The 13,188-nt window shown below is 27.8% G+C and overlaps 2 protein-coding genes across 2 annotated transcripts; both read left to right on the forward strand.

The window, feature by feature from the left end:
* Positions 1–8,207: 8,207 nt before the first annotated feature.
* LOC105797788 (protein RKD2) lies at positions 8,208–9,283 on the forward strand. Its single transcript, XM_012627709.1, has 4 exons — positions 8,208–8,284; positions 8,350–8,477; positions 8,593–8,858; positions 8,945–9,283. Exons 1-4 carry the CDS (start codon positions 8,208–8,210, stop codon positions 9,281–9,283), a joined length of 810 nt encoding a protein of 269 aa, XP_012483163.1.
* An 841-nt stretch (positions 9,284–10,124) lies between these two features.
* LOC105800787 (pentatricopeptide repeat-containing protein At3g47530) lies at positions 10,125–12,277 on the forward strand. Its single transcript, XM_012632106.2, has one exon. It carries the CDS (start codon positions 10,185–10,187, stop codon positions 12,099–12,101), a length of 1,917 nt encoding a protein of 638 aa, XP_012487560.1. The 5' UTR covers positions 10,125–10,184; the 3' UTR covers positions 12,102–12,277.
* The last annotated feature ends 911 nt before the right edge of the window (positions 12,278–13,188 follow it).

Genomic DNA, 13,188 nt, shown 5'->3' on the forward strand with positions numbered 1-13,188 from the left:
TTAATAAGGGTAAACTATATTAATAGTCAATTAACTTGTTGTTTTTCTTTTTTGGTCACCTAACTATGAAAAGTTATAAATTGGTCACTTAATTTTGTTAATTTTTATTAACTTGTTGTTTTTCTTTTTTGGTCACCTAACTATGAAAAGTTATAAATTGGTCACTTAATTTTGTTAATTTTTACTTTTTTGGTCACCCAACTATTTAATTTTATCTTTTTTAGTCACCCAACTATTTTGCATTTTGGGGTGTCTCCATTTTTACTTTAGCCAAGTGGTGACTAAAAAATACAAATTTGAATAGTTGGGTGACTCAACTATGAAAAGTTATAAAATAGTTACTTAGCTGTTCAGTTTTGTCTTTTTTGATCACCTAATAACTATGAAAAGTTACAAATGATCACTCCACTATTCAATTTTGTCTTTTATAATTACCCAATTATCTTTAATTTTTTTATATTTCTATTTTTTTACGTTAGCCAAATAGGAAAAAAATACAAAATTTAATAATTTGGTGAACATTTAATAATTAGTATATATATTTATTACATTATAAATGGTTAAATAACTTTTAAATAATTATATACAAATCTGAACATAAATTAATAAAATAAAATGAGAGAACCAATAACACTTTTAAATATAATTTCTTTTAGAACAAAATTATGATACAACTATGAGAAAATAAATAAACTGAACTTAAAAAAAATTAAACAAAACATGAAAATTAGAGCTATTGTTAGTCTAGTCGGGTCAAGTTCGAGTTAGGCATACCATACATAATTGCATAAGTTTGATCAAGCTTGAAATATTAATTTTAATTTTTATGTAAGTTTATCCGTATTTATAAATGGTTAACTCAAGTCTATTAGGGCCTGTCATTTTTAACATAATTATTTTTATTATATTTACCAATTACGTATATATTTTCTTTTTTTTAACATAAACAACTTGATAATAAATTTAATTTTTATTTTAATATAAATTATATAATATAAAATATGAGTCAAGCTCAATTCAATATTCAAAGGCCAAGTCCAACCCGTTTTAAGTTTATAAAATGTTTTCTTTTCTTTTGTATATTATATAATTTAAATCATATAAAAATTAAATATTGTACATTATAATACAAAATTGTAACTATTAAACACATTCTTAATTTTATATGATAGTATGGGTGAATCTAAACAGACTTAAATTAATTATTTATAAATATAAATAAAATTAAAATTAATATTTTGAGTTGAGCCGAATTTAAATAACTATGAATATTGATATCAATGATGAATCAAATTCAAATCGACTCGTGAACACCATTACTCCAAACGCATTTCGGCTTTTTCTCTTAAATATTTTTTATAGATTTTTGTACTAAAGTTAGACTGCTGGGAACTAAGCTCAATAATTCATAGAGAATATTAGATAAACCTGCCTGCCAACCCTAGTTTAGCGTTAGCTGACCAAATAAATCTCTAATAATTTAGGGTTGATAAGCCAAATTCCTTCTTTTTTAATTTTTCGATTTAATTGACTTCTAAGTATATACATGAAAGAGGTGAGTAAAACGTATCCAAAAGCCCATTTTCAATTTGCCAAAAGTTTGTACAGCTTGGATGCACATTGTACATAGTATGATTTTCTTTTATATGTAAATGAAGGAATCTATTTAATTTATATTAATGTAAATTTAATATAATTTATGTATTTTTATATAAATAATATTTTAATATATCGATGATCATATTTTATATTATACTAAGTTATGCATCATAAGTTTTAAGCAAATTAAGAATGTGAGAGTTATTCATTTATCGTACAATTATTGATAAAAACAATAGAAGTATTGGATTGATTCAACATTTTTTTGTACATGACTAATAAAATTGTTTATTTAAAAATGCTCTCTCTTCTATAAATATAGGTTAAATTATGCTGATGATCTCTATACTGCGTGTAAATTGCAAATGTAGTCTCTATACTCTAATTTTGGTTCATTTTATTCTTCTTCTTTTTAATTTTCATTCATAATTCAAACAATAATAGTTAAATCCTTTGAGTAAATTTTTACAATTAATCTCCAATTTAATCATTTTTAGTTGTTGTACATTTCAAATCCAATCCTAATGCAAATGGTAGTAATTAATTTTATTAACTAAACAAATGTGATATTTTTGTGAGTATTAAATATAAATAGCAAACTAACATGACATTATACATGTGATGATATATTTGTCGCATAAAATTTAATTTTAATGATTATTGTTTAGATAATATTTGCTAGCAGGTTGGATATTTACATCTCTTTAATTATCTGAATTTAAATCTACAAATCTACCTAAAATCGCTTACTAATGCAAACATTGTCGAGAATAATTATCCAAATTCGAATCAAACATTATTATCCATTTAATATCCACGGTATCTATCCATACCTATTTCGAATCTGCAGTAAATAATAATTTTAAAATTTGAATCTATAATATTTGAAACCGCAACAAAATAAATCAAATTTTAAAATTTTAAAAATAAAAATATACATATTAAAATAACAAAATCATAATAGAAAGACAAAATGTACCAAAATTTGACCACAAATATCCGTATACCAATTACAGCCGATGCCAATCCAAAAGTCCTTCACTTTAATTTTATTTTTTTACTTTTCTTTTCTCGGATTTTGTTATATTCCATAAATTTTTAAAGTAAAAGCTATACTTTATTACAAAATATCCCAAGTACAAAGTACGAGGGCTGCACTTTATTACAAAAAAGCAAATGTTATGGCATTTGTTCCTAAGATAAATTCAGAAAATAAAATATTAATTTCTATAATGTCACAATAAAACAGGTCCTACAAAATACATGTTTCACCTTTCTGCTCAAATTCTTAGCAATCGGGTGTAATATTAAATATTAACTAATTTTTATACCGTGCAATGCATGATTTACTCCTATATTTTATAAAATTATTATCCAAATAATATCATATTAATTAAAATTATTGATAAAATAATATTTTAAATAAAATATATACTTAAAACAATAATAACAACATAAAATATTCCGGAAATTGTTATTAATTAAAAACATTACATAACACCAATTACAAGAAAATGATTCGTATTTTGTTCAAAAACATTTTTAATATATAATTTTAATTGAATAAATATTTTAATATTTTTAATTCTTTTGATTTTCATTTAACTGAAAAAATTATTATTTTAATATTTTAAATATATAATTTTATGTATAATAAAATCTAAATAGAATAAAAAGATTAACAACTTCCAACTATAAAAGTTTAAAAGAGCTTAACGAAAATATGTAAAAACTTAATAAAAATAAGTATAATGAAAAACTAAAATATTTTATAAATTTTATGTTAAATTAGATAAATCACTTAATTTTTTTAACTGAAGGATTTTTTTAATTCATTGAAATTTTACTTAAATTAATTGTTGAAATAATTATTATATATGTATATATATACATATAATATCTTTACTAATATCCAAAGTCGTGATCGAATTGGTATTACTTTTGACTGAATTGCAAATTAGTTATAAATTTATTTAAAAATTATTTTTACAAATGAATAAATATTATTTTGAGGATGTTTTTATCTTTTATCTTTTATATAAATTTTAGAAAATACATATACATAATGTAATTCAAACGCAAAACATCACGATCTCTAATATTTCAATTTTATCATCTCAATTAAAGACATATTTAGTATTTATATAAATCTTTTATAATTTTATTAGATAATTGTTTTCACCCACGTCATGGCTATGCCATAAATTAGTTATAATTAGGTTGGTATTTTGATTCGAGCACTAATTTAATTGAAAAATTATTAAAACCCCATTATTTTTATAAAATAACAAATATTATTATGATAATGTTTTCGTTTTTATTATATATTCATATATAAGATCTATAAAAATCAATTTAAACCCATAAATGGTAAGACTTGAGCGATTTTCAATACCTTCATTGTAAGTGTGTTATAATTTAATATTGATCAAGAGTTTGCAGCATCTACAACTAAGTATATTATATATATCGGTGATTATATATATACTTACATGTATATACATACAAGTTCATGAACCTTTCCTAAGTCTACTTTAAGATAGTATAATGTATATATTATAAAAATATTGAAATTCATAAAGTATAGTAGTTAAGCTGGCAACATTGAAGGGGTCCGAGCTAGTAGTTCTCACAAATTATGTGCAAAAAGGTTGCTTACTTTGCTTAACGAGCTAGGTCTCTCTATGAGCTTTCCTTCATGTTTCCTATAATCAATTATAAGATAACTTAGCATAGAAGATTAAAACTAAGGGTTAATTCTATTATATGTCCTTAAACTACGATCTAGATTCTAAATTGGTAGTCAAGCTTCAAAATATTTTAATTAAGTCCTTAATGTATCAATACTATATGGCATAGTTTTTTAACATGTTAGATCCAAATTGTTTATGTGATATATATGCATGTAATGAATGAATATAATACCAGTACTTTGAAGATTTAATTAGAATATTTTAAAATTTAAGGATCAATTTAGAATATGTGTGATAGTTTAAGGACATTTCGTGAAAATGACCCTAAGAATAAAGTAGCCGAGTAAAGAGGAAACAAGTTCGGCAGCCGTAGTATGGAATACTTCAGAGAAAACAGCTTGCTATAGGGGGTATCGATTCATCTTTCCGATTAAACTTTATATATGTGTGTTTTTTCAGTGAAAAAACATTATATATTTTCAGTCAAACTACATATACTTTATTTTCGGTGAAAATTTTTCTTATTACACTTTGAAAATATATGTGCCATTCATTTAATTTTATTTGATATATTAAGGGTGAAATTTTTCACAAGAATAAAACATTAAGTATCCTTCTCATCTAGTTAAAAATTCCACTACTACTATGCCTAATAATAATAAATTTTATTAAATCTTAAATAGATACGAGATTAGGGTGAATTTACCCAAAATGAAAAAAAATTCAATTTAGTCCTTTTAAACTAATATATAATAAAATTTCACTTTCACCTCAAAAAGGAAAAAGGATTGTTAAGTCCCTTAAAAAATTTCTAGATATGCCCCTATGGTTTTACCAGTATGCCTAATATGGATAAGAGTACATATATAATATAAGGATTGAAAAGAAAAGGAAAGGAAACGATGGAAATAGGTCGAATAGCAGTAACTATATAATAATAAATAGAAAAGGTATATATAGTAAGATACGATACCACCGAGGGAAACAACGAAAAAGCATAGAAAAATGGGGAAAAAATAAAGCTGAGGACCAAAACATATATGCTTATTGCTTTGCTTTGTTCAAGTTTTACAGCCATGATATATATGCATTTTTAAATTAATTAAAGACACCCCCTTCCATTTGCTTAACCCAAGTGGTTTCTCCCCTCCCCCACCCCCACCCCATTATTATATATATACATATATGCTAGCTATGATTTTTTTCATGTACCATTGCTTGCCGATAAAAGAAGAAGAGAGTGATATGGGTTCAGGTTACACTAGGCATAGGAAATCATCTTCGTTTTCATTTTTCAGCCTATTCTCGGCTTGTTGTTCCAACGGAGGCGACGACGTGAGCGAGGACGGCATTTATGTGAGAAGGATGTGGCCGAGCGACGAAGACGGAAGGCGTTGGACTGCCGAACCGGGTATTGATCGTAAAGCTTCGGCCTTTATCGACAGGTTCAGGACTCGAGTTTCCGACCCTGAGAGACAAGCTCTTGCTGTTTAATTAGTCGCTATATCTAGCTCTATTGTTTTTATTTTTGGGTAAATTGCACCTAAGGTTATTAAACTATTAGTAAATTTACGTTATGGTCACTTGATTTAAAAAAGATATAAAATAGTTATTGAATCATTTAGAAGTTTTATTTTAGCCATTGGGCTGTTAATTTTTAAATGGAAATTTTTGAATAGTTCAGTGACTATATTTTGTAACTTTTAAAAGTTGAGTGATCAAAATATAAATTTATTAATAATTTAGTTACTTTGGGAGTAATTTTATCCTTTATTTTTCTTAAACAGTTCTTTCCATTTCGTCCTTGTACTTCTTTTTGCTTTTATTTCCTCATTGAGATGGGATTATCAGTACAACATGAGTAGCAAAAATAATATGTATTGTATTGATTACATTATTCTATGGATAGGAATAAATAAAAATACATGATTGAAATTTATAAAGATGTAATTATTATCTATTTATTTAAAATTTGTTAGTAAATAAAATTCGAAAGAGTTTTTTAATTAAACTCAAGGGTCAAAATTGAATTATTATTGTATTAATTTATAATTTTATGATTTTTGAAAGAATTTAACTAAAGATTTATCATTTTTGAAAGTCGCTCTCTTGTTACTTGGCCTAAATTGGACCTTGGATTGTCTCGAATCAACCCGTTTCAGATTTAAATAAAAATTAATTAAATTTAATTATAAATATATAATAATTATTATTAAAATATAACATCGAAACAGGCCAAGCTGAATTTTGATTTGGGCATGAATTTTAGAAAAATTAAGTTGTATCCCAATCTAGAACAAAAATTCATTTTATTTTTTGAACAATCTTATTATAGGTTCTGATTATATCTACTCTTTTTGAGACAATACCTAAAACCACCATAGCCTCTCTCTAACTCATAAGTAGGAGGATAATGTGTTTCAACGCATTCAATCTTACGTCCTCCTACATTGACAACAATGCCCATACCAATTGAACTAAAACTTAATCGAAAAAAATTCATTTTTTAACACATGATCATTTTATAGTAAAAAAAAAAACAGAAAAAAACTTATAGATGAATATTAATAACTTTATTTCTAACATAATTAAATATTAATTATAATATTATATTTTTCTTATCTCTCTTATTATCACTTTAAAATCTCTCGCCCTAAATCTTAAACTTGAAAGAAGCGATTGTGTATTATTAGTACATGAGGCTCATGCATGGATAAATGTATTATATATAAAAATTAATTTTATATATTTTATTTTTTATACGATTTATATTTATTTAAGTTCGTTGTTTTATTTTATATTTAATTGAGATAAATCATATATAGTTCATAAAATAGGTTAAAATGTTTAATTATGTATTCAAAGTAAATAACTAATAATTATCAAATATATATTAAAATTAATATTTTAATTAATAATATAAAAATATTGGATAATTAAAATTGATGCACGGATTTACATATGTAAACAATTTTTCTTTTACATTTTAATAAGCTTTTAATTACGAGGAGTTACATCTTAGCTCATAATTTCCCTTTAATTATAATCATTTATTTGCAGTTACATAAGATTAACTCTTTTACTTAAATGGTAAAAATCGTTTTTATTAACCTAATCTTATTATGAGTCTTTAAAGAATATTAATTGGTTTTCTTTTCTTTTTAGTAGTTATTTATATTTTAAAATCTTATAAAATATTTTCATGGATTAATCAATCTGAATAAAAAACATTTTTTCTAAAATATTAACAGTATATAATGAAAATTAAAATTATACACTCATAATTATAATTTTTTACATTTTATTTGAATGTTAATAATGTTTAACTTCATAAATATAATAATGCACTATCTAAAGCACACTCGAATATACATCTTATTGTATTAATAAGAATATTCATGCCAATAAAGCTAAAACTCAATCGATGTTTGTAAACTATTTTAAGACACATTGTGAATAAATTAATGGGTAATTGTAAAATTTCTTATATTTTTAACAAGTGACTTTTTATAATTTATTGACAGTGTATATGAACTACCCATTACATGTGTATCAAATATAATTTGTTTTAGGGAAAATATATATATTTTTATTAGCGTAAAATCAAATATGGCAAAATTTACAGATTATTTCAATCAAAATGTGAAAAAAATAAAGAGAGTTAAAAATATGTATTTTTTTCAATAACGTAGTTAATCTCACAAGCAAAAAAGAAGAAGAAGAAAGCATTAAATAAGCAAAGGTATTCATTGGTTCTAGCATGCATGGCCAGTTTTATCCATCCATGGCGGCGCACCATCTTCCCCAAAAAATCAATAATTACCTCTCATATATATATACACACACAGCCATTTACTGGCTCTTCACATTTCCAAAGCCATAATTTCTCTCATAATCTCCAAAACAAATAAAACAATGGGGAGCAACTGTTCCTTTAATGGCTGGTCTAATGAAGGATGCTCATCTTCTTTCCCTCAACCTCTAGATTCAAGGTAAATTTTAACTTCGTATATGTCATATCCTCAATCATGATTTAATTTTCGATTTTATTTTTCAGTTTATTTTATAATTCAATGGTGGAAGATGAGTTTTCCGTACAAGACATGAGCTTTTACGATTCTGCGCCATTGATGAACAGTTTTTGTTTATATGCTGATGTTGAACAAAATCCAAACTTAACCCAAGGTGCACTATTTTTTTTTACATTCATAAACTGATTTTTTAAAATTATATATATTTATATAATTCTTTTTTGTAGAGAATAGTTTTTGGAATGAACTGGGAACATTATTTGAACCAGAAAATCAAAAGTTTTTGAAAGTTAACAATGGCAGACACAGTGGAGAGCAGAGATTAATGAGGGAGAAGAAGACTAAAAATTTCAATAATGCAAAAATGTTGTCAAGGGAAATTATTTCACAATATTTTTATATGCCAATAACAAAAGCTGCTAAAGAGCTTAAGGTAGGGTTAACATTATTGAAGAAAAGGTGTAGGGAACTTGGAATACGTAGGTGGCCTTATCGTAAACTTATGAGTTTACAAACCCTAACCAAGAATCTTCAGGTAATATGGTGGTTGTTCTTTTTCGAACATAAAAAAAAATACCAACATGACATGAATACATGAACTGGTTTGGTTTTCTTTTGCAGGTGTTGGACAGGGAAGAAAGAGAGGGAAGTGAAGGGAAATTGAGGGAAGCAATGGAGGCTTTAAGGAAAGAGAGGGAAATGTTGGAAGAGATGCCAAATATGGAATTGGATGACAGAACTAAGAGGTTAAGACAAGCTTGTTTTAAGGCTAATTATAAGAAGAGGAAGATGATGATGATGATGGTGATGGAGGAGGAGCCGTCACGATTGGCGGCGGAAGCTTTTGGTAGTAATAATGATGGTAGCAGAAGAAATGAAGAAGAAGAAGATGATGATGAAGAAATCAAGTATCTTTTATCTGATTCTTTTTCATCAAGTACGGATCTAGGGCTTTTATGATGTTTTTTTTTAATCTTTAGAACAATTTGCTGGTTTTTACGTACACAGATACACTATGAGTATTGATCTTTGTCTCTTATGTTGTCATAGATGTCTGTTTATATATATGTGTGTGGGTGTTTTATTATAATTACCGTCTAATCTTTTCGAGGTTAATATGTATTTTGATGTTTGATATGTATACAAGTACCATGCCCAATTTGTTCTTCCCTCCTTCAAAACCCAAAATTAACCCCCTTTTTTTTTTGTCAATATTTACATTAAATCTTGAATAAGAAATTAACAAATTGATCTAATTCGGTTAATCGGTCGATGGTCAAATTTAATTCGGTTAGAGATCTTTTAATGATATTTTGAAATTTTGGTTATTCGTTAATTTGATTCAAAATTAGATAATTAACCGAATTAATCAATTAATTGAAATATTTGTTGTTTTCAAGACTTATTAGTGTTTCTAATGTCTTATTTATTATTTATTATTTTCATCTTTATTTAAAGTCTTTTAAACTATTAAATAAAAAATAAACATTAGTAATATATTTTTATATGTTTTATATTTATTTTAACCAAAAGATAAAAATAAATAAATTTTGGTTAATTTGATTAATCGACTGAATTTGATTAACTAATTGAATTAATTAAGATATTTCAATTCGGTTAATATATTTAAAAAAACTTGAATTTCATTAACTGTTAATTTTATATTTGAAGTAATTGGATTAATAATAATCCAGTTTAAGTATAGTATATTCTTCCTCCATAAAATTAGACCCCAAAATCTACTTAAAAGGCTTAAATAAATTAACAAAATTCAAATATGAGGCCTTTAACACCCGACGAATCCCGCCCTTTTTCGAAGGCCATAAAACAAGGGAATGCAAAAGAGCAAACAACTCTGACAATGACACAAATTTCAGCATGCATCAACAAAACGAACATCACCATCATCGTCTTCTCCCTCAAGCTCTCTATCCCTTCTTTCACAAGCACAATGATCCCAATTCATCGACATTTCAGTCTCGAAAGCTTCCAAGAAACATGCCCAAACAACGATCAACATCCAAAGCCAATGCTCAAATCCACCTCAAGACATCAACAACAACAAACCATGGTTTCCGTCGTAAAATCCTGCACCCATAAACCCCATTTACTTCAAATTCAAGCTCACCTTACCCGTTCTTCCCTTCTTCAAAACCCAAAATTTTCCCTCTTGTTTCTATCCTCCCTTTGTTCTTCTCGTGATCTTTGCTATGCACGTCTTTTTTTCTCTCAAATCAAGAACCCATCTTCCTCTCAGTACAACACTCTCATCAGAGCTTACTCTTCCAGCAATTCACCTAAAGAAGCCTTTTTTCTTTACAGAGAAATGAGACAAAAAGGCCTAAAGCCTGACCCCATATCATTTTCTTTCGTCATTAAATCTTGCGTTAAATTTCGTTCGGTTTTTTGCGGTTTACAGGTTCATGGAAGGATTATAAGAGATGGGTTTTTATCAGATTGTCTTTTACTTACTACCTTGATGGAATTTTATTCGAGTTTCGCAAGTCGGGAGGATGCTTGTAAAGTGTTCGATGAAATGTCTCAAAAAGACACTGTTGCGTGGAATGTATTGATTTCTTGTTATTTACGTAATGGGAGGACTAGGGATGTGTTAATGTTGTTTGATAACATGAAAAATGAGGGCGTTTGTGAACCTGATGATGTTACTTGTCTCCTTGTGACACAAGCTTGTGCTAATTTAGGGGCGTTAGAGTTTGGCGAAAAGGTCCATCGTTATATTAAAGAACGTGGTTACGGTACTGCTCGTAACCTATCCAATTCGCTTATATCAATGTATTCTCGGTGTGGATGTTTAGACAAGGCTTATGATGTTTTTAAGGGAATTGGAGAGAAGAATGTTATTTCGTGGAGTGCTATGATATCCGGTTTAGCAATGAACGGATTCGGGAGAGATGCTATTCTAGCGTTCGAAGAGATGCGGAAAACGGTCATCCCGGATGAACAAACATTTACGGGACTCCTTTCGGCTTGTAGCCATTGTGGTTTAGTCGATGAAGGGATGGAGTTTCTTAATCAAATGAGCAAAGAATTCGGTATAATGCCTAACGTTCATCATTATGGGTGTGTTGTTGATCTTTTAGGCCGTGCCGGTTTACTCGAACAAGCCTATCGAGTTATAATATCAATGAAGGTTAAGCCTGATGCAGCTATTTGGAGGACCTTGCTCGGAGCTTGTAGAATTCACGGTCATTTTACACTTGGTGAACGTGTGATCGAACATTTGATTGAACTCAAGGCTCAAGAAGCAGGGGACTATGTTTTGCTGTTGAATATATATTCATCAACTGGTAGCTGGGAGAAAGTGAGTGAACTGAGGAAGTTTTTGAAAGATAAAGGAATTCAAACAACACCTGGATGTAGTTCAATCGAGCTTAAAGGAGTTGTACACGAATTCATCGTGGATGACGTTTCGCATCCACAAAAACATGAGATTTACAATAAGCTAGACGAGATTAATAAGCAATTGAAGATTGCTGGTTATGTTGCTGAAACAACATCTGAATTACATGATTTAGGTGCAGAAGAAAAAGCAAATGCACTCTCTTATCATAGCGAGAAACTAGCTCTTGCTTTTGGGGTTCTGGTAACTCGACCCGGCACGACGTTACGAGTTACCAAGAATCTTCGGATTTGCATCGATTGTCACAATTTCGCGAAGTTTCTTTCAGGGGTCTACAACAGGCAGTTAATAATCCGAGATCGAACCAGGTTTCATCATTTCAGAGATGGACACTGCTCTTGTAATGACTATTGGTAGACAAGTTGAACAAAAGAACTGCCAGTGCTAACCCGAGTGCTTATGTTGCTCCGACTTTTCATTTTTTATTTGAATTACTCATATCAAACATTCATGTCCGATACTGAGGACATGTGTACGGAGTATAGAACAGGTATCTGTGCGATATATATATATATCTCCATGGCCGACACTCACATTTGATTCCCTTTAATATGTCTTCTTCTCCAAATTTGCCTCTATTGTAGAAACTAGATAGGAAATCATGTAAGCCATCATAAACCTTGACTCTGTTCCAAAAAGCATGGCTTAGAAAACCATACTCAGCCATGATTGAAATTGAATAGGAAGATTTTGTTTATATGTTGATTTGATTGTATTTTGATTGTCATTTGCACCCTAAGCTTTTGTCTTTGATGTTTCAGAGGAAAATATTAGGTTAAATTCTCTTATTATTGTATTTTGTGAAAATTGTGGATTTAGTCCCTATACTTTAATTTGGTCATTTTTAGTCTTAGTACCTTTCAAAATTTAAATTTTCAATGCTCACCAAGCAATAATTGCTAAATTCATTCAGTTAAGTTCTACTATTTTCAAAATCGATGTGGTAAACATATTACCACGTGTGTAATACCATATCGTATCAACTTATTATTTTCACTTATTACCTACTAAAGATTCAGTTAATGGATTAATGATAGTTTTGCGTCAAGATTGAAATTTCAAAATTTGAAAAATATAAGGACTTAGAATGATCCAATTAGAGAATATGGATTAAATTTACGATTGTATGCATAGTATAAGACTAGTAATCGAATTTAACCAGATGGATCAAATTGCTATTGTTTGGTTTGTGACTAAAATTTCAAAATTAGGCAAGTATAGGGACTAAAATTGATCAATTCGAAAAAGTACAAGAACTAGAATTGATCAAATTAAAGTAGAAAGATTAAATCCATAACTTTGTAAATTACAAGGACTAATAGAAAATTTTAACCAAAATATTATTAATACAGAATTGTTGTTTGATATAACGACAGAGTTGTTAATGGTTTTACGAGAAAGTTGTAGCCAAAAGAAAGAAACTATGTTTATTCATATTCAACGC

This window comes from Gossypium raimondii, chromosome 9 (assembly GCF_025698545.1).
Source record: "Gossypium raimondii isolate GPD5lz chromosome 9, ASM2569854v1, whole genome shotgun sequence".
Lineage (NCBI taxonomy): Eukaryota > Viridiplantae > Streptophyta > Magnoliopsida > Malvales > Malvaceae > Gossypium > Gossypium raimondii.

What these genes read in the sequence shown, in the direction of transcription:
- LOC105797788 (XM_012627709.1), top strand. Translation starts at nt 8,208, where the DNA reads ATGGGGAGCAACTGTTCCTTTAATGGCTGGTCTAATGAAGGATGCTCA. An exon ending in AAATCCAAACTTAACCCAAG is followed by an intron (nt 8,478 to 8,592) that starts GTGCACTATTTT and finishes TATTTGAACCAG; the next exon opens with AAAATCAAAAGTTTTTGAAA. An exon ending in CCCTAACCAAGAATCTTCAG is followed by an intron (nt 8,859 to 8,944) that starts GTAATATGGTGG and finishes TTTCTTTTGCAG; the next exon opens with GTGTTGGACAGGGAAGAAAG.
- LOC105800787 (XM_012632106.2), top strand. Translation starts at nt 10,185, where the DNA reads ATGACACAAATTTCAGCATGCATCAACAAAACGAACATCACCATCATC.